Source organism: Siniperca chuatsi, linkage group LG15 (assembly GCF_020085105.1).
Source record: "Siniperca chuatsi isolate FFG_IHB_CAS linkage group LG15, ASM2008510v1, whole genome shotgun sequence".
Lineage (NCBI taxonomy): Eukaryota > Metazoa > Chordata > Actinopteri > Centrarchiformes > Sinipercidae > Siniperca > Siniperca chuatsi.
The window spans coordinates 7,586,583-7,605,902 of NC_058056.1; the positions used below are offsets into that span (position 1 = coordinate 7,586,583).

Below are 19,320 nucleotides of genomic sequence, written 5' to 3' on the forward strand. Positions count from 1 at the left end.
GCATTAGGGAAACATTACTACTTTGAAAACAATATGCAACACACTTCATGTATTGTCCTGATGGATGAGACTCACAGCTAATGCAAACCAGAGCCCACAAGACAAATAAGCCTTGATGTGGTTAGGACGTACGCATCCTACATCCTCACTAACAAACAGACACACACACACACACACACCAAATGAAAATTAAAAGAGCTACATTAGCCAGAGCAGAGCACTAAGGGAGCATAAATGAATAGCATTATGAAATGAGAATTGTCAATTGGCAGCAAAGATTAGTTGGCCTGAGCTGTTTTGTTTTATTTTTCGATGGTGAAAAAAACATTCTCATCATGGGAGAGGCTTTCAGCACACAGCAGTCTGAACAAAGGTCAGGTGATTTTAAATAACCAACAGGCCGTTAGGACACAAAGGACCATAATGAGAATTATTAGCATCCGCATTCGGATTAGTCATGTATATCTAATTCCCACATGAGGAGTCTTTATCATTCATTTCATTTTATTTATTTATATTTAGGACCGCTGTGCCTTGCATGGTATACTGATGATTAGGTTTAGGTGTTTGAGTGATGTGCTATGGCATCTCTGCTCTGATCCGCTGCTCAGGTAATCAGTCCTGTGAGCGCCAGTGCAAACAGCATGATAAGACATAACAATAATTCAGTAGTCCAGGAGACTTGAGTACATTTTCACACAGTGAGTGAGATAGAGATTTACATTACATCACTTTAGATTGGATGCCATACATCTCTGTACATTTTATCATTAGTGCATTGAGCATATTCAATGCCAAGCACAAGTTAGTTTGTTTACACTTTTTTCTCCTCTCAAATGATAGATTTTGCTGATTCCTTGTGTGTTTCATATTTAAATATGGAGCCCTTTCATTCCTGTTTGTCTTTGAAGAGTACATAGTGTTGCAGTGCATGTGCTTGCATTTATTTTATGCACAAAGAGACAAACATTTCTGTACAAATACAATCCCATCATCATCATGCTGAGTACTCATTCAACAGAAAGGCCCTCAGCCAAGCCTGTGGTGAATGGAGCAACACCATGTATGACTCTGCAAAAAAATTTCAAGGTTATCAAGGAGACAGTGGCAGCCCTTATCTGGGGCTTCATTTCCGTTCTATTATGGGATATGGCAGGGAGCAGGTCCTACACCGCAAAGCTGTTCTCCAACGGTGTACTGTGGTGCTATAACATCACTTCCCATCTGGTCGACACCTTCCCTCCACTCTGAACAGTGTCTGGGTGGAGAGAGAGGGAGAGAGATGGAGCGAGGAGGGTTTAGTGAAAAGAGACTGGAAAGAGGTGAGAGCAGTGAAAGGAGGGAGGATAGAGGAAGGGCAGCGCAACGTAAAAAAAAAAAAAAAAAAGAAAAAACATAAGATGGGAATCTGGCAAAGGTAGAAATGCAAAGCCTGTTGAGTCAGAGCACAGACATTGGGGAAATCAGAAAAGCTCAGAGCCAGTTTGTGTAGTGAGGGCTTGTGTGTGTGCATGTGTGCATTTATGTTTGCTATACTCTTGCTAGCGCAGTTCTACCCAAACAAAGCACAAAATAAAATCCCCAAATAAACACGGTTGCAGACAGCTTCCTAATTCCCAGCACACTTGTCATAATGGAAAGGTAGAGACCAACTGAGATCTGTGAGAATAAAGTCATTACCAGCGGTCTGTGGCTGGTGAAAACCTTTAAAAAATGTGTGAAGTTGCTCAAATTTGGTGGTCTTAATATTATGTCAGGAGGAAACTCTTTTGGATATTGAATGCAAATATAAATACAGTGTCTCTGACTCCTACATTCCTATTGTGATGAATGCTTCCAATTTATACAGGTGAAGTTCGTTTTAGAAAGAAACATCAAGCTAATTGAAAATGTCTCAAAACTTGTCTCAATAAGTTGATATAACACGATGTACATGTCAGTGACAGGAAGTAAAAGAAAAGAGTTCTTGGATCATCAAACATCCCGTAAAGGACTGCATTATTGGATTTTTGTCCACTCGGGGGCAGAAACCACAAAACAAGCTCACAGACACGCAGCCCTGACAAATTATTGCATTATAATGTTGTTGCTAACATGTTAGCAAACAGTTGTATTTATAGACATCCAGCAGGCACAGAGCAACATTATCACCGTTTGGTGTCATGTTTTTGGCCACCTTATGAATTTAAGTCCAATATTCACTCTCCGTTTAACTCTAGTTTTGTCTCCGCCAACTCCTAAGAAACCAAATGGGATCTAGCTGCTTGGTGCCTAGTCTAGATGCTAACTTGTTTATCTTGCGTCTGGTGCTGGGCAGGTAGAGTACAGTGGGTTTATGTGAGCCTTTTGGCTGCAAACAGCTGTGAGAAGCAGGATTGACAAGAGCTGAACCATGCAGTAAATGTAAAAGCAAAACAATAAGCTAAAAGAGGCTAAAAAGCTATGTACAGATGCAGAGTATGCTGATAATTCTCTGTGGGCAAATCCTTTTACATTGCATTCTCATTTGATGATTTTTTTTTTTTGTCCTTTTCCTGATTTTCTGTCAAATGCCAAATAACATGGTAATGAAGAAGACAGAATCTGTTGAGCCAGAGTGGGAGCATGGTGATGTACTGTAACATCAAACTGTCTGTTGTTCTGTTTTACATCTGAGCTGTTGATGGGAATGTCTGTGGACACTGTTAAGGGGGAAAACGTATGATAGTATGAATAGCAGCAAATCTAAAATGACAAAACAAAGTTCTGTTGCAGTGTGCAATGATGCATGTGTTACTGTGATGATGCTTGCATTCAAGCACAAAGTCTGTTATTGAGTGTGTGTGTGTGTGTGTGTGTGTGTGTGTGTGTGTGTGTGTGTGTATACTGTAATCAGTAGCCATTGTTTCCATGTGCTGGTATTGTGTGTGCAAGGTATTTACAGTGTATTCACGATATGTGGTGTCATGACTTGTATGTAAAAATGAAGGGATGGGCAAGAGACAGGGGGAGGGGAGAGAGGGAGAGAGAGAGAGAGAGAGGGAGAGATTGTTGATGAGCTCGGAGCCAAAGAGTAATCAGCACAATTTGCTTAATAAAATTAGGGACAGTTGAACTACACAAAGCCAGCCGCTGGCTGAGGGAGGACCGCATTCACCGCAGGACTGCAGCTCGCTAACACACAAGAACTTGACCTGAGTGTGTTGTTGTCTCTCGACCACACACCTGCTGTGAGAGCGGCTTTAAATTCTAGTCTGACTCCACACCAGCCATAAGCTCTCAAGTGAGGCACCATCTCACACCTGGCCACTGCTAAACCTCCACTAGACCCAGGGAGTCTGGGGTGGGCTCAAAGGGGAGCCATGCATCAACAGACAAAGGAAGAAAGGGACCCTCCCAAAATGGAAGGGAATGAGGAGGCCCCCATGTCAGCTTCCGCTGAAGCCCTGGACAGTCCCTCCTCTGAGGCTTTGGGAGCTCAGGCAGAGCAGGCCCGAGCTACCCTAACCCACAACCCCCGCAGCGGATGTGGGTTTTTCTGTCAGCCATGGTGTCTGCTCCTCGCACTGACCCTACTCCTGCTTTCTCTCCTTGGCAGCTGGGCAGTGGTCCACCTCACCCTGGGGACCCACGGAGGATCACCTTTTCGGGTCTCAGCCAGCTACGATCAGCGGATTCCACAGGACGACACGGCCACCATCGAGCCCCACTTCACCACCAACTGCACCATGGGTAAGTTGGCACATCCATCCTTTCCTTCCAGAAATAATTGTAGGGTAATGGTGTTGCTGCTCTTTCTTTATGTTTACTTTTATGTTTGAGCAGTGTTGTTGATTTTACATGTAACATTTTTTTGGACCTGTTAAAAAGTAGTTCAAGTTAAATAAGACTTAAAATAAGTGTTTTATCAAGTGATAAGTCCACCAACATTCACAAGTTACAGCTTCAAACATGCAAACCGTTGCTTGATTTTATTTTATTTTTTTTACATATCATTATAAATTGAATATTGTACCAGTATTGGCTGTTTGCCAGTCAATGTTTACAATTATTGGACGTCAGTCTGGGCTCTGACTAGTTGGGACTAACATGCATTTATCATTTTTTACCATTTCAAAGACAAATGATTAATCAGTTAATCGGTTGAACAATCTCTACATTAACCTGCAATGCAAAAATATTAGTTAGGGCAAAAGATCAAATGTGAAGTGGTCCAATCAAGTACAAACCAATGTATTAGGTGATAACTCTTGGCATCCCTCTTATGTTTTTACTTCTTTTCTTTGTGTTTCCTATCACAGTTTGTGTAACATGTTTGTGGACTAAATGTGTCTCACATGTCTTCAGAGTGTCCGAGTTCCCAAAGCAGCTCGAACATGTCAAACTGGAAATTGCACAACTACATTCTGTGATTTTTAACTTCATTACACCATGTTGTGCAATGAAATGAGATGACTGCTTGAGACTGAAATAATATCCTTCTCTGTCAACCTCGAAAGCTCCTGAAATTGAATTAATATAACTGATTCAATTTCCTCTGAGCGAGATGCAGAAGCACAGCAACCCTTGCTTAAACACAAGTGTGCGTTACTGAGGAAATATGGATAAAATCCTTGTTTCCTCTAACAGACAGATGTTTGGTAGGCAGAGAGATGCAGAAGGTCATTCCAACCAACCAGGTTCTGTTTTAATGCAGCATATTGTTGTGCTACACATGTATGACAGTAGCCGATGTAGTTAATATACAGTATTATTTTTCAAGCAGCTACATGTTGAAATTTATTACGGATTATCTGAGTGAGTGGAAAATGTTTCATTTCAGGCTTCTGTAAGAAAGGTTACCCATCTCGTTGATCAGATTATGTAAAGGAATAAAAAAGTATAGGAGGACCAAGAGAAATGCTCCACCAGTAGCTGCTTAGCATGGACTAAATTAAATCTTAAAATTGGCAGCAGCACTTTAAAGAGATCTGTATACTGATATAATGTAGCTTACACAACATTGTCCTTACAAACCTACATTTCTCTGAAACTAGATTTGGAATAAGGTATTTATAATTGCATTCGAGCATAGTACTTCCCTGTTTATTCATGTTGATATTTTACACTACACATATGAGCAGTAAATATGTTGATTAGACAGTGTCAAATGTTAGAGCGGCTTCTTAGTTAGAATTTATTTGTGATTTATAGTTACTCTAAAAATGCTCTTTAAAGGCACATAATAATAATATTAATAATAATAATAACAATAAGCTTTATTTATAGATAATACTGATAGAACAAAATACTAAAAACAGCATTAAAATGTGCAAATAAAAAAACTAAAATTGAAACATTTGAATAGGTATAAAAAATAACATACAAACGCCACTCTGTACAGGTAAGTTTTTAAAAGCTTTTTAAAGTGAGGTACTGACTCAGCTGATCTGATGTTGAGGGGGAGTTTGTTCCACAGCGTTGGAGCTAAAACACTAAAAGCATGATCCCCGTTGGTTTTGAGCCTGGACCGTGGAACTTTTAACAGCATTTGATTTTCTGATCTGAGGGGTCTCGGAGTCAAAAGTTCTGAAATGTAAAACGGAGCCAGACCATGTTGAGATTTAAAAGTAATCAGTATAATCTTAAATTGAATTCTGTAACGGATGGGGAGCCAGTGTAATTCAGCCAGGACTGGGGTGATGTGATCCCTATGTTGAGTGTTTGGGAAACTTTTCTGTGCTGTATTGCATCTGTACTGCAGGGAACATGCAAAACCCCTCTTTGAATTTCAAACGCAACCCCAGTCCCACTGCAACCTGAATGATATCAAAACAAAAACCAAGGATACCAGATTTGTAGACCACAGATGTAGATTATAATCGAAATCCATACCTTCTGTACTTATAAAATGTGGCCTTAGATTTGGTCTTATATTATTATTATTCATTTGTTAATGTGGTCTCATAAGAACTGTTCTGGTCATTTTACAGAGAACATGAAACCACCAGAAAAGGCTGGCTCAGTTTGTTTTTCCTGTTTGTAGGGCAGTGGCAGAAACAGTGCTACTGGACACAGTGGACACCTGGGAATATTCTCTCATGTAAACAATTGTTGACCTACCATCGGGGAAAAGACTGACAGAGAGACCAGCATTGTGCACAGAGCGTTCAAAGTCCACTCTATTCCAGTTTTTTTTATGCCACACATTGGAAGACATTCAAGTGGGCTTTACATTGTATTTTTCTGTAGAACCATACAGAGCATCTTAAAAAAGGTATTCATTCCTCGGAGCCTCATTCTGAATTCAGAGAGATGCACACAGTCCAGCAAATTTAATCTCCTCTACTTTTATAGAGGCAGAGTCTCTTTGAGCTCTGCAACAATGAAAGTGCTTTAATGCTCGGTCAATATTTAGCGCTGGATGAATGAGGAACATCGTTCAACGGGAAAGCTCTAATTCTTCAAATTCGGTTCAAATGGGATGTTTGGACATGAGGTCAGGTCAGAGCAGTCAGTTACAGGGAACAGTTTCTCACAGCTGACCAATACTGGCAACCTTATAACAAATCAGCAACACCTGACTCCCCCATTACATTATCTGGATTTGGTTGTCAAATATGTAAATACGTGTGTGTGTGTGTGTGTGTGTGTGTGTGTGTGTGTGTGTGTGTGTGTGTGTGGAAGAGAGGGAGACAGAGAGAGAGAGAAAGAGATCATGAGAAGGACAAGGAGAGGAGAACTAAAATGGAGCTTCCATAAATTTCATCAATTTTTTTTATCCTAACCCTCAACGCTGTATACCTAACTTTAACTCCCGCTTTAGTCTCGCATAGCCAGACATATCTCCACACCTTGTTTTAGCGCTGTGCCAGCGCTGGAGAAAGGTCTGGCTGAACCCATTATCATTCTGGTATAGGGGGAAAAGACGCTCTGGCTTGTTTGTATTTCTTTAAACCAATCACAATCGCCTTGGGCAGCAATAAGCCCAGGATGCAGCGACGGTGCCCTTTCAAAACAGTCAAACGCAGACAGCGGAAAGGGGAAGAGGATTCTGGCTGAAATAGTCGGCCAATGGCAGGCTTATACCCACAGCCTACTTCCTGTGAGTCACACTACTCCTGCTTTAACCTAAAATTAATCCTAATCATAAATTTAAAGCTAAATCCTGACCCTTAAGTAGAAAACCACTGGTAAAAGTGCAAAACAAAGAAAAACATAAAAGTAACTCAAATTCACACGCAAACAAATAAAGGTCCATCCCAAGTATTAGTGATTCTCCAGGGATTCTTTGTTGAGCTGTCTTTTCTGTCACTGTACGGACAGAGCAGAGCGGGTGCTGTTGCTCATGCAAATCCAGCCTCGGTTGAACAGTGTCTAATTGTTCTCGGCGCTGGGTTCACTGTGTTCCTCTTGCCAGGCAGCACATAAGCTGTGGCTAGTAGAGAGAAAAGGCGTGCAGACGTGCTGTACTCTCCTCAGGCACCACCTGGAACCCAGCACAACACCCACTACACACATCCCACTCCCAAAATAAGCCCTAATCCGTCTCGGCACGCTGGCCATGTGGCCTGACCACATTTCGCGGTGTTCTAAACCTCCCCCACTTTCCCCTTCAGCACCTGTCACAAACCTGGGCTCAAATTACTTTCCTTCCTACCTAGCACAGAACATGAAGCCAGGGCGCTCGGTTAAGACTCTCATACTCAGTCCCTGGCAAAGACAGTTGTTTTGTTGAACTTTATTTGTTCCAGGCCCCTGCACTCAAAATGAGCAAATTACTGCTATTAATGACCTCTATTGTCTGGCTTTTGGGGTGGGTAGCGCAAAGCCTGATCCAAACTTTGATTTTTTTTTGTATTTAATTTGGTCCCAAAGGTTTGAAGTTTTCACCAGATAGAAGTCCGTGGACACAAAATGCTCTGTATTTCGGACGTCTTTCCGTCTGCCTTGAGATATACACTATTAACAGTCAGAAGTCATAATATTCCCCGCTTAGTGTTAGCTGATTCAAATTCATCTAAATCACATGAACGTAGTCTTAATCAGCTCTCTTTGTGATCTTTTGAATTTGAATTGCAAATTTAACAATGTCCATTTCCTCCCTCTTACTTGTTTTCTTGAGCAGAAAGGCGGCGATTACTCAAGCCAGTGAAGTGGGAGGAGATATAGTCAATAAAGGATAAATAAATGGAGCTGTGTCTGACTTCTTTCTCCATGCCCTTCCACTTTAATTAACTCATCAGTCACAGGGCCAACAAGCAGTCCAATTTGTTGCCCTAAAGTGACTTGTATGGTTATATGCCTATCTCTGGAGCTGATCCTCCTGACAGGAAGTTAGAATACCGCCTTCTGCTAGTATTCTCTGATGGTTGTGGCATAGCCGTACAGAGAACGTTATTATTCAAGAGCAGCAAACCTGTCAAAGACACTCTTAACCTCCCATAGTTTCTCAGCCTGGAAGTAAACAGAGACTACTGTGATGACTGACAAGCTCATTACCAGATTGTGTCAATAGCAGATTTGACTTTGACTGTCTTTAGTACTGTGCCAAGGCAGAAGGTCACATTTGCCTTCACACTTGTAACAATGTTTGTTCACTGAAGAGCATATTCATATTTGTGCTCGTGTATTAACCTGCAAACTGTCACAATTCATTTTTACATTTGGACATGTAGCTGAGACAAGGCAGCAGTGAACGCCGTGGGAATTTGAACCGGTGACCTTCCCTTGCCTGGCCCATTTCCCTAACCACTACACCTTGCTGCTGCAGGCCCTTAATGGAGCGTTACAGCGAGTCTATACTTTGCGATTAGGTACACTGCAGCGTGAGGGTGTCCCTAGGCCCATCAATCACACACGGCCCTGTGGAGGCAATGACTGAAATGGGTTTGGAGAAAGCCGGTGGAGTGGACAGAGTGTTAGACGTGTGGATGGATGGGTGATGTGGTTTTGTGGAGGAAAAAAGCCATTAAGTATCATAACATGGTACTGAGACTCGCCTTTAAATACGCAGAACATCTCCAGCATAAGCCTTTAATTGAGTTTTCAATTTCGCTCCGACTGCAAGAATAAAATAAGCTCATCCCTGGAGTTTTTGTTATTGGGTAACAAGCACAGGCTGATAAAAAAATATATTTATATTCAACAAAAAATAAACTGTGAGAGTGTGTTTATGAGATCAAAAGAATGTCAAAATTGCCAAAAATGTATAAGGGTTGAGGGATGTCATACAGTGACGCAGTGGCCCTTAAGGATGAGTGATAGAGTATAACTGACTTCATTGTTTCCCATCAGTCTTGTAAAGACTCATCAGCTCTGCCAGTGCTCATCAATCCGTCGATGCACATGTGTGCAGACTGAATAATGTCAAACAGGTGTACAAAATATTAGAAGTAGCGCACTACATTTATCCTTGTTGTGAGCCCAAAGTGTGCTTTTCCTCTGGCACACAAAAGCACATCCTGTTCAAAGATCATAAGATCTATGTGCTGGATCAGTACTTTAATAATACTCTACTTGTGAAGCTTTCAGTGGCAGGAACAAACTCACAAAGTGTATTTTTGCGATGCTAATTAATATCAGGATTTACTGGTAGAGGCCTCTGGCTTAAGACACTAAAAGCTTTCATGTTTAAGTTACACCAGGCAACTAGTTTTTTTTTTATTAAGATTAATATACATATTTTTTCATTGTTTCTTATACTTCATATTCATGCGAGTTTGACTAACATAGGGCCCATAAACACCAAAAGAAGGATCAAAGAAAGTCCCTGTAAAACTTCTCAGTTTAATCATCCATATAAAAAAATCAATAATAGAAAACTGGAAAATTGAATTCAATTTTCTAAAATTGTATTTTTTGTTTTTCAGACCACTGTATAATTAAGTTTTGTTTTTTTTCGCTTTAATCTATGGACTGTTGGATGGATAAATGGAAAAGTGAAAATCTTAGTACTTTAATTTCTGTTCATGCCTTTGGCTGCCAGAGAGGGCGGATCTGAGAGTCCGACTTACCTTACATCTAATTGGCTAGTGGGGCCGCCTATCTCATCCCATCACCTGCTTTTACATCCAGTCTCCTGAGAGTCATGGCCGCTTACATAGGCAACTACTGTAGGCAAGTCACACTGTTTTTCCCCCCTACTAAATAGCTTTTGGGCATAGATGCCACCTCATGTGTGTTCATATAAATTATGTAAAGATATGTAGCACATAGCTAGAGAGTTATATAGGGTACTTTCCCCACATTGACTAGGATCTAAAAGCTAAATATACTAGCCTTTTTAGTTAGCCTATATTGTAAAGATGCCAGGAGTCACCCCAAAGCTTCTGGATTTGAAACTGTAGTTTGGTGTCTGTACTGCCTGTTGGTGGTTGGTAAACTGCTCTGTCTAATCTTAAAAACCATAAAGCATGAGCCTGCAGTACTGCTGCTGTGTTCAATCTTTTATGGACTATATATTTAGTGGAAACTCTACACTGTGTTTTGCAGCTGACCACACAGAGGTGATATTGAACTGTTCAGTGATCAGTTATCTGGAATGTGCGCTCTCCGTGGTGCTGAAGTTACTGCAACCACAACCTGCTTTTGTTTCAGTCAGTCAGTATGTGTGGCTCCGTAATTGTATCCACATTGTTATTCCACGTGTATCTGTTCATTGTAAGACCTGCTGGATTAAGCTGTATGGCTGGTTATTGGGTGCATTTTTGCCCGGGGCTGGCAGCAGCATTTAATAGACCACATGCAATGTTTGTATTGTTCTTAAAGGTACTGGTGGAGATTTTGTTTTCCAGTCAGATGACTTGAATGCCAAAATGCTGGTTTCGTGGTTAACAGACAGACGTGTTATTTTGTTCACATCATCAATTCAGTACATTGTAAATGTTCCCCCTCTGCCCACCCCCTTTAGATGTTGCTCATTGACACTGATCAAATGTGTGTTCAACATTTGCCAATCAGATATTATTTCTACCAAAGGAATGAGTGTCCACCTTCACAGACTCCATGGTACTTGCAATAAGTTATGCTTCACTGGCATTTGAATTCTCCATTGTGGCAGAAGTTCACGGTGCAGGCAGAGTGCCCGTAGGAAAATAAAATAGGAAATAGGAAATAGTGTTCCTGAAACAGAAAAATGTTAACATAATTACAATATAACATTTAAATAAATTCAGGGCACAAGCTACCTATCAAATACTAGTATTCTTTTTTTATTTAAAGGCTGTGTACCTCATTGTGTGAAAGTGCTCGGGGTCATTTTTTGTGTAAGTAACTTTACGAGGTTACTTGTCAGGTTAGTATCAGAGCGGATACAGATCTAGTATATTGGATTGGTGCATCACTTTCACTATACTCAAATGTGTTTGCGGTTATAAAACATCCCAATCTTGAAAAAGCAATTCTCTTATTGTTTGGAATCAATAAAAATACCATGTTACATGTGACTTGGCTGCATGCTGTCCATTCTATTCAGAAATGGAAATTGAAATGCTTTGTTGAGCATCCAAGGGCCACCACATGCACTAGAAGCCATAAATTCAGGTCGTTATACCATATTGCCATCTCTAGGTAGGCCATGTTTTCTACACAACACTCAGTATAACCTGTTTTTATTCATTCTTTGTTTTTGTTTTATTAACTTCAATGAGGATTTTACTATCTGCCTGCAAGCCTGTATTAAAATAATAGACAAAAAAGTTAATTTTGATCACAAGATACTCAGTTTCACAAGTATATTAAGATAAAAGGAGGCACTCAGCAGTTCATCTACCTGCCAGATTTACTTGAAAGGTAATTTGATGGATGTTTTTCTCTTTTTGTTGTGGGTTCTGTGGGTCTTTGGATACTTTTGGGTCCCTTGAAAACTTGCTAAAGGTCACACATTGTTAGCCCAAAGAGAATGCCGAATGTAGTAGGAGAAGTAGGAGCAAGTAAAAAAAAAACAAAAAAAAACACAGCTCATCAACTAACAGAAGATACAACCCGCCAAGACAAGGCCCTGTCTGACATCACTAAGCTTCATCACATTCTACCTCTAAGCTCTTGCCTTGGGCCTTTCTGCGAGCAGCATCCCCTCAACACAAACTGGGTTTCTGTTGCAGGCACCTTTCCAAGGCAATCTACACAGACAGTTTCATTTTAAGATACTGAGCAAGTGTTAAATGGCTCAGGGCACCAAGTAATGTGTTCCCAGCATACATATGCCAAATGGAACAGATGTCTATATCAACCCTGACCTGGCAGGGAGGAGAACATTTCTGGATGTTATAGACTTAAGCATCATTGAAGAAAAGTCAGTCATTAAGATACAGCAATCTTAAATCTCTTTTCATTCTGAAGGGGGGACATTTGTATGTAGAATGCTGGCAGGAAATACTTATTCTGGCCATTGAGACACTTCTATCCATTTAATTTCAAATGGCAGTCTTTACTGTCTTGTACATTATAATTACTAAGTAGTATTTTCATCTCTTGTAACTGAAGTCTGTTAGAGAGATATATTTCATGGTCTCTGTTGGCAGCTCTAAGGAGGACTCACTAATATGCTATGACCTTTGCTGACTTTGATCTAAAACTAAAACAAAAAGTTTACACCGATGAATCAAAGCCCTTTGGTATAATGCTAATGGTTTTAAAAGAAACAAAGGCTACAATCTCACCATGGCCGCTTTGTCTGTGGGACAGATGCTTTGATGTCAAAGCCACTCCGTGTACTTTGTCGATAACCATGTTTACTTAGCGTCATAAACAAATAGGTGTGGTCACGCAAGAAGCCTTAAAGGTGAGAAAAGCCAGCATGTGATGCTTTGTGGGTAAGATACAGAGAAATGATTATGCACAATGTGAATGTCAGTCCTTTGTATATTTCAAGGAAATGACCACACAAAGTGCAGACAAAAGTGAAAGTAGCATAAAGGATCATTCCCACCGGTTTCAGTCTTGGTCTTACTTTCCTGAAACTTAAGTATATAGCAGTATAAAATGTTTTATCAAGTCAGACCACCAGCCAGCAGAGTAAAAAATGACCTGTGTGAGCGATGCTAAAATATATCACGTGTACCATTATAATTGTGCGGTAGTCCTTCAGTTGCAGTTATCTAAAACTTAAGTATGGTCTGATCATGGATGGCTTGGCTCTAGGGATGGCAATGTTGGTCGATCGGTCGGTCCAGCACTTTGGTCCTGACTGAAATATCTCAACAACTATTAGATGGATTTCTATGAAATTTTGTACAGACATTCCCCAGAGGATGAATTCTAATGACTTTGGCGATCCCAAAGATTTTCCAATACTTTGGTTTATCACTAAATACCTGCAAAACAAATGATATTCCCATCAGCATGGGTCATACTTCGTGTTTAGTGCTAATTAGCAAATGTTAGCATGCTAACACCCAAAACATGTACCTGCTTAACAGCATGTTAGCATTGTCGTTGCTGATGTTAACATTTAGCTCAAAGCACCGCTGTGCCAAAGTACAGCCTGGCTGTAGACTCTTAGTGTTGTTGCTTTGATGCAACCTGCATGTATTTTCATACAACGAAGTCTCTTACAAATGTTTGGTCAGAATGGATCAGTATGAATGCAAAATGGGAAATTATGACCCCCGCTGAATTAGGTAGATTTTACATTACAGTACTTAGGTGTGTGCATATGTAGAGACCTGGTTCTAATGTCAGTGAACCCATCATGTGAAAATTATGTCTTGTTTTAATGGGTCCATAGCTCCTCTATAAACCTATAAGCCTCACCAGTGTATTTTCTTTCCAAATTCACCCACCTGCACACTCTCAACACTGACAAGACATGAACTCAACAAACCTAAAAAAAAAAGCAGAGGATATACTTACAGCAGATCTGGTATAGCTACAGGTTAATAGTCAATGCATGGGCCATGTTTTAAAGTATTGGATGTAAGTAAAACAATTTGATTATTCAGATTCATTTTCATTTATTTGTAATATAACAATGAGTATATCACATGAACATAAACAATATAAACATTTAATCTGCAAAAAAAGGCATCTCTGGAATGTAAAATAGACAAGGTATTATTTTCATTTCATTTTCTAGCTCTACCCCTCTGCTCTTGTGTGTGCCGCTGTCTCTCCAGCAGGGAGCATGACAGATAGTGATAGTGATTGGGCAGAGCTCTGACCAATCGAGCGTGGCTGTGTGCAGTTAATTGAATTCATGAGCGAATACTTCTTGTCCTCTCGACTGTCCAGTGGGAAACGCAGCCGCATCCATCTTCCGCATCCCAGCCACTGTAAATCTCCATGAATGTCTCCGGATTCTGTCGTCAGTGTGGTGGCAAGCTAGTGGTGCTGCCCTTGGGCCCCTTGAGATTTTCCTCCCCTGTGACAAAACAGTCCTCCATTATGGCATGTGAGAGTAGAGAATACACAGTAGTGAATGCAGAAAAGGATAACTGAGTTCTAACTACTGATGAATTGTATGCTAGACTCAATAGAGTCTTTTTTTCTTTTTGTGTGTGTAGTTTCCAGTTATTTCCATTCTGTACACGCAAAGCACACAAGCAAGCCAGGCAATTCTTCAGAATGTTTTTTTTTTTGTTGTTGTTGTTTCAGAGCACACAGATTGATTTCAGGATATGACTGACATGCTTGCTCTTCTGTAGGAAAACAAATGCCATATTAATTTCAGTATGAGTCTACCCTCTCCATGAGTCCAGACTGTGTTTTTGGAGCTCTACGTCAACAAGGACACGTCTGTCTGTATTCAAATCTACAAGCACTGTCCACCAAACCATAACCAAAGTTTTATACAAATGGCCAGACAAAATGCTTTGCATGATATCATGATATGCTGCCAAGTGAGACATCTTTATTAGTGGAATCTCAAAAAACGTGATATGCATGACGCGGTTATGCAAAAATGCGCAAATGTTAAGTGTTGAATTGATTTCAGCTAGTGTAGTGTGTGAAAAAGGGAACCATACTTCCAACACAGTGCACCACTTCTTTGTTCTTCTGCATACACAAAAATCACCAAAGCTTGGTTTGAGCCAGTAGGAAAGTGTAAATTTGCTTTAATGATCAGACAACACACCCTACATCAATGGTTCCTAAATTTAATGGCATCAATGTCAACCACTTTATAAACTCTACATGTATGATACCTCTGACCCTCTTTCCCTGACAGGTGCCACCCTCTGTAATGATTTTGTTCATGGATTTCATAATTTATGAGATTTGACAGTATTTTTTTTACAATCTTGACAGCGATCAAGACACTACAGTTAGGACAAAGCCTTGGGCATCTCGTCTGTTTTTTAGCCTACATTTTGGCAGTCATTTAATTCCTGTTTTGCTCCGTTGTTTTGCTGTTGATCTTGTAGGTAAAGCGTTCCCTGATTCTCATCCTGTAAGCAGATGGCATGTATGAAAGTTGAAAAATTAGGGCGACTTGGCTGGTAATCTGATGAAAGGGTTTTAGTGAAAACACATCTTTAAAACATGCTCAACTGACATTAGAGGACATGAGAAAAACGTATTTAACTTAAAAGTGGCTTTCCTTGTGCATACGAAATTATAATAATATTTAATAATTATGTGATAGTGATTAAACTGATGCACAAAACCCACATATAAGTATATTTGAACACATTTGGGCCATAACATTGTGCTTGCTGTATCTGTTAATGTGACTGCATTGTATTCAGACTTAATAACTGTAGGAAGTTATGTAAATGTTACCATGTCCAAGGTATTGCCAAAGCAAATTTACAGAAAAAATATCTTTTTCAAACATGACTCGTATGTATAATGTATAACAGCTGGTGACACTGTCAGGGTGTAGAATAACACCAGTGCATGAAACAATCCATATATATCCTCTAATGAGAGCAGCCGTTAACAATGATAGACAAGTGAAACCTACTCTCTCTGTCTACTGGGGTGGCTGTGGCTTAGAGGTACAGCGGGTCGTCCACTAATCAGAAGATCGGTGGTTTGATCCCCGGCTTACCCCAGCCCGCATGTCAGAGTGTCCTTGGACAAGATATTGAACACCAAATTGCTCCCGAAGGCTGCCCCATCAGAGTGTGTGTTTGAATGAGCATTAGTTTCTTTCTAATGAGCAGTTGGCAGTGTGAATGGGTAAATGTTGACATGTAGTGTAAAATGTTTTGAGTGGTCAGAAGACTAGAAAAGGCGCTGTATAAATGCAGTCCATTTACCACTTACCAACTTTTACAGCATAGATTAATAGCACTTACACATTCCAATTGACTCTTGTCTGGTTACTTGCTAATTGTTTAGCAATTATCCACTGATTGTCAACAATCAATCCTGTAACTTAGAGCTCTGTACGCCAAAACAACCAGACACAAGAATAGTTTCTTTCCACAGGCCACCACTCTGATGATCAACTGAATCAGTCATATGGTTTTAATAATATGGTGGCCCTGAGGGTCAAAACACAACCTTTCACAAAACTCAACAACATTTCAGAAAACACATTTCACAAAACACGACATTTCACAACAACATTTTACAAAACACGATATTTCTTGTTTGTGATTGGACAACACCCAAGTCCCTGGCGATAGTCCAATGTCATTTCCTGTTTGTGTAGCCTAGCCTAGCCTAGCCTACTACTCTCAGCAGTGTATTCGCACAAATCTTAAACTGAGTTTGATAGGATGGAAGGGGAGATTGAAATCATAAGAGAATACTTTAACAAAAGACATATGATGCAGCCTAATTCTTGATATGCTGAAAGCATAACATGCCATTAAAATGTCATGTGGATGAAAAATTAGGACTGAGGAGACAGGGCGGCTAGCCTAACATCAGGCTATCAGAGCGCAGACAGATGTTTGGATACAGAACCGGCTGACTTTAAAGCAGAAACATGGCCTCTGTGTTAAAAGGGAAACGATAATACGAATGCTTTGTGAATTGAACCCACGCGGAACTTTGACGCGGACACGTTGTAGGCATGTAGACTGGTAAATGACAAATTAAAACCGTTTGGACTGCAGAATCATGTGGCTCAAATGTGGACCGACAAACAACAACCCCGAATTAATAAAAAACAACTTCTATATCCAAACATCCCTGTTTCAGAAAGCGGGTTTAGTGAAAACTCTGAGTTTGTTAACCCTGAGAAAAGGGAAACTTAACTGACTCTGTGAACCTGCTCGCTGGCAGGTTCACAGAGGTTCACAACATGACCGCTTTCATGAGCGATCTGTCAGCAATGTGAGGTCAGAGACAGTGATCTCTGGACATCGTGGATTCATCTTCAGCTCTGATTAAAATCAATACATTATCTTTTATAACACTGTGACTGTGTAGACATTACAGTAAAACAGTTCCCCTGCACCAAAACATGTACCGTACATTACTCTATCACTATTTAAATAAAACAAATCTGTATGAAGACACATAAGACACTGATCAATAAACAATCATTTGGCATGTTGTGATCAGTCGCACTGATGGAACATTCCTATCATATTTATCGTATGTTGGAGGTTATTATTATTAATGTTTATTTGATAGGGACAGATACAATATACAGAGAGAATTGCAAGCAATTGTCCAATGCAATGTATAAGATTAAGATTATAAGATTATAGACTCTAAAACTGGACTAAATATAGTTTAAAGGTGAGTGTTTTGTGAAATGTCGTGTTTTGTGAAATGTCTTGTGTTTTGACACTCAGGGCCACCGTAGAATACTGTAACCCTCTAACACTAAAACATTATCTTATCCACTTATCTCCAAATTATTAATTATATATTTACAGTTTAAAATACACATTGTGCCATCTATAAATCTTGCACGCTGTAAATACTGTATATAGACATGTATATCCATCCATCCATCCATCCATTTTCTACCGCTTGGTCCCCGTTAGGGGGTCGCGGGTGACTGGAGCCTATCCCAGTGACTTCGGGCCTTAGGCAGGGCACACCCTGGACAGTGGCCAACTCGTCGCAGGTAGACATGTATATGTAAACTATTTTGCAAAGCTGGAAGGCGGTAATCTAAATGAAATCCTGTCATTATTTTGTACAGATTTTAATCAGAAATATAATGTGCAGTTATAAAAAGCAAACATAAGGGTGTCTGAATTGACACTGGAGTCTGTCTTTGGTTAAGAGACTATATGTGTCAATTTATGAAAGCTTCTTGTCCTACAGCATTTATTTCCTTGTGACTGAAATACGGCGTCTTTGTTGATCTCTGAATAGGTTTGTTTTGTCGCTGCATGAAAGGTTTCTTTTATTGTCTTGTCTGGTGGGTTTGTTTTCTTTTCTTACACCTTTGAACATTTGTCATATACACCTGAAACAATATTCCTTTAAAAGTTGTCAACAGTGTATCAGATACAACAGCCTGAAAGTAAATGATCTAAATGAGCTCAACTCAAGTGAAGTGTGGACCTTATGCACAGCTGTTTACATTATGTCAGTGAATAAAAGTGTCTCATAGCTGCGTAAGATGAAACTGTTCTCAGGCATGTTGTAGAGGGAAAATAACCCCAGCTTTCTTTGTCAGTGGAAGTCTTTCCAGTTTTGTAATGTTAACAGCCATGCACAGAGACACTAATTGTTTGCCATTTCGCTGTATCCAACAAGAACCTCAATTCACATGTTTGCGTATCTCTGTGGTAATTTATCAGCAGCTGCTGTGCCCTCGCCCTTCACCTCTCCAGCTCCTCGCCACTCATACATCATTCACCTCAAAGCCAAACCAACCCCCGGAGCACACGGATAACAAAACTCTCTTACTCCAACCGGCAATTCATCCCCCACTGACCCACTTGTTTTCACAATCTGACAAGTGTGATTTAAGAACTGCGGTAGGCCAAGAGTGCAGCGGCCATGTCTGGCTGCACTTACCTGCCCCAGGAGCTTAAAGTTCAGCAACATCGCCACTTTGATACTTTTTACTCCACTGTCATCAAACTAAGATAAATCGAAGAATTTACATACCTTGCCCAAAGGTTTCAGTGTACTCTAGATAACTTTTTTTCTTTCTTGATAAATTGTTGTGCTTGCGGTGTCAACATTACACAGAGAGGAAGCCACTGAGCACATCGAATGCATAATGCATGTTCTGAGCATGACTCAATACACGTAGCAAGACCACGTCTATACCCACACAGTTGGTCATAAACAAACAAGCCTCCGCCTCACCTCATTTGAATAAATATTGTATATTTGCCTTCTTCTGTCCTCTTCTGTCAATGTCACATGTCTGTGAGACTATAGTTCAACACGTGCGAGCATATGCACTGTTCACAGCCTTTAGTTTGTGAAAAGAGCGCTGAATGATGATTCACAGTGTGCGGCACAGCACTGATGAGAAAGGGTATTCAT

At 40.2% G+C, this 19,320-nt stretch overlaps 1 protein-coding gene across 4 annotated transcripts in view; it reads left to right on the top strand.

Moving 5' to 3' along the window:
• alk (ALK receptor tyrosine kinase) overlaps window positions 1-19,320 on the top strand; it is a 301,315-nt gene that overhangs the window by 226,602 nt on the left and 55,393 nt on the right. For all 4 annotated transcript variants that reach the window (XM_044165960.1, XM_044165961.1, XM_044165962.1 and 1 more), the window contains one exon: window positions 3,578-3,711. In XM_044165960.1, the coding sequence (XP_044021895.1) occupies window positions 3,578-3,711 (134 nt within the window). The remainder of the gene's footprint in view (window positions 1-3,577; window positions 3,712-19,320) is intronic.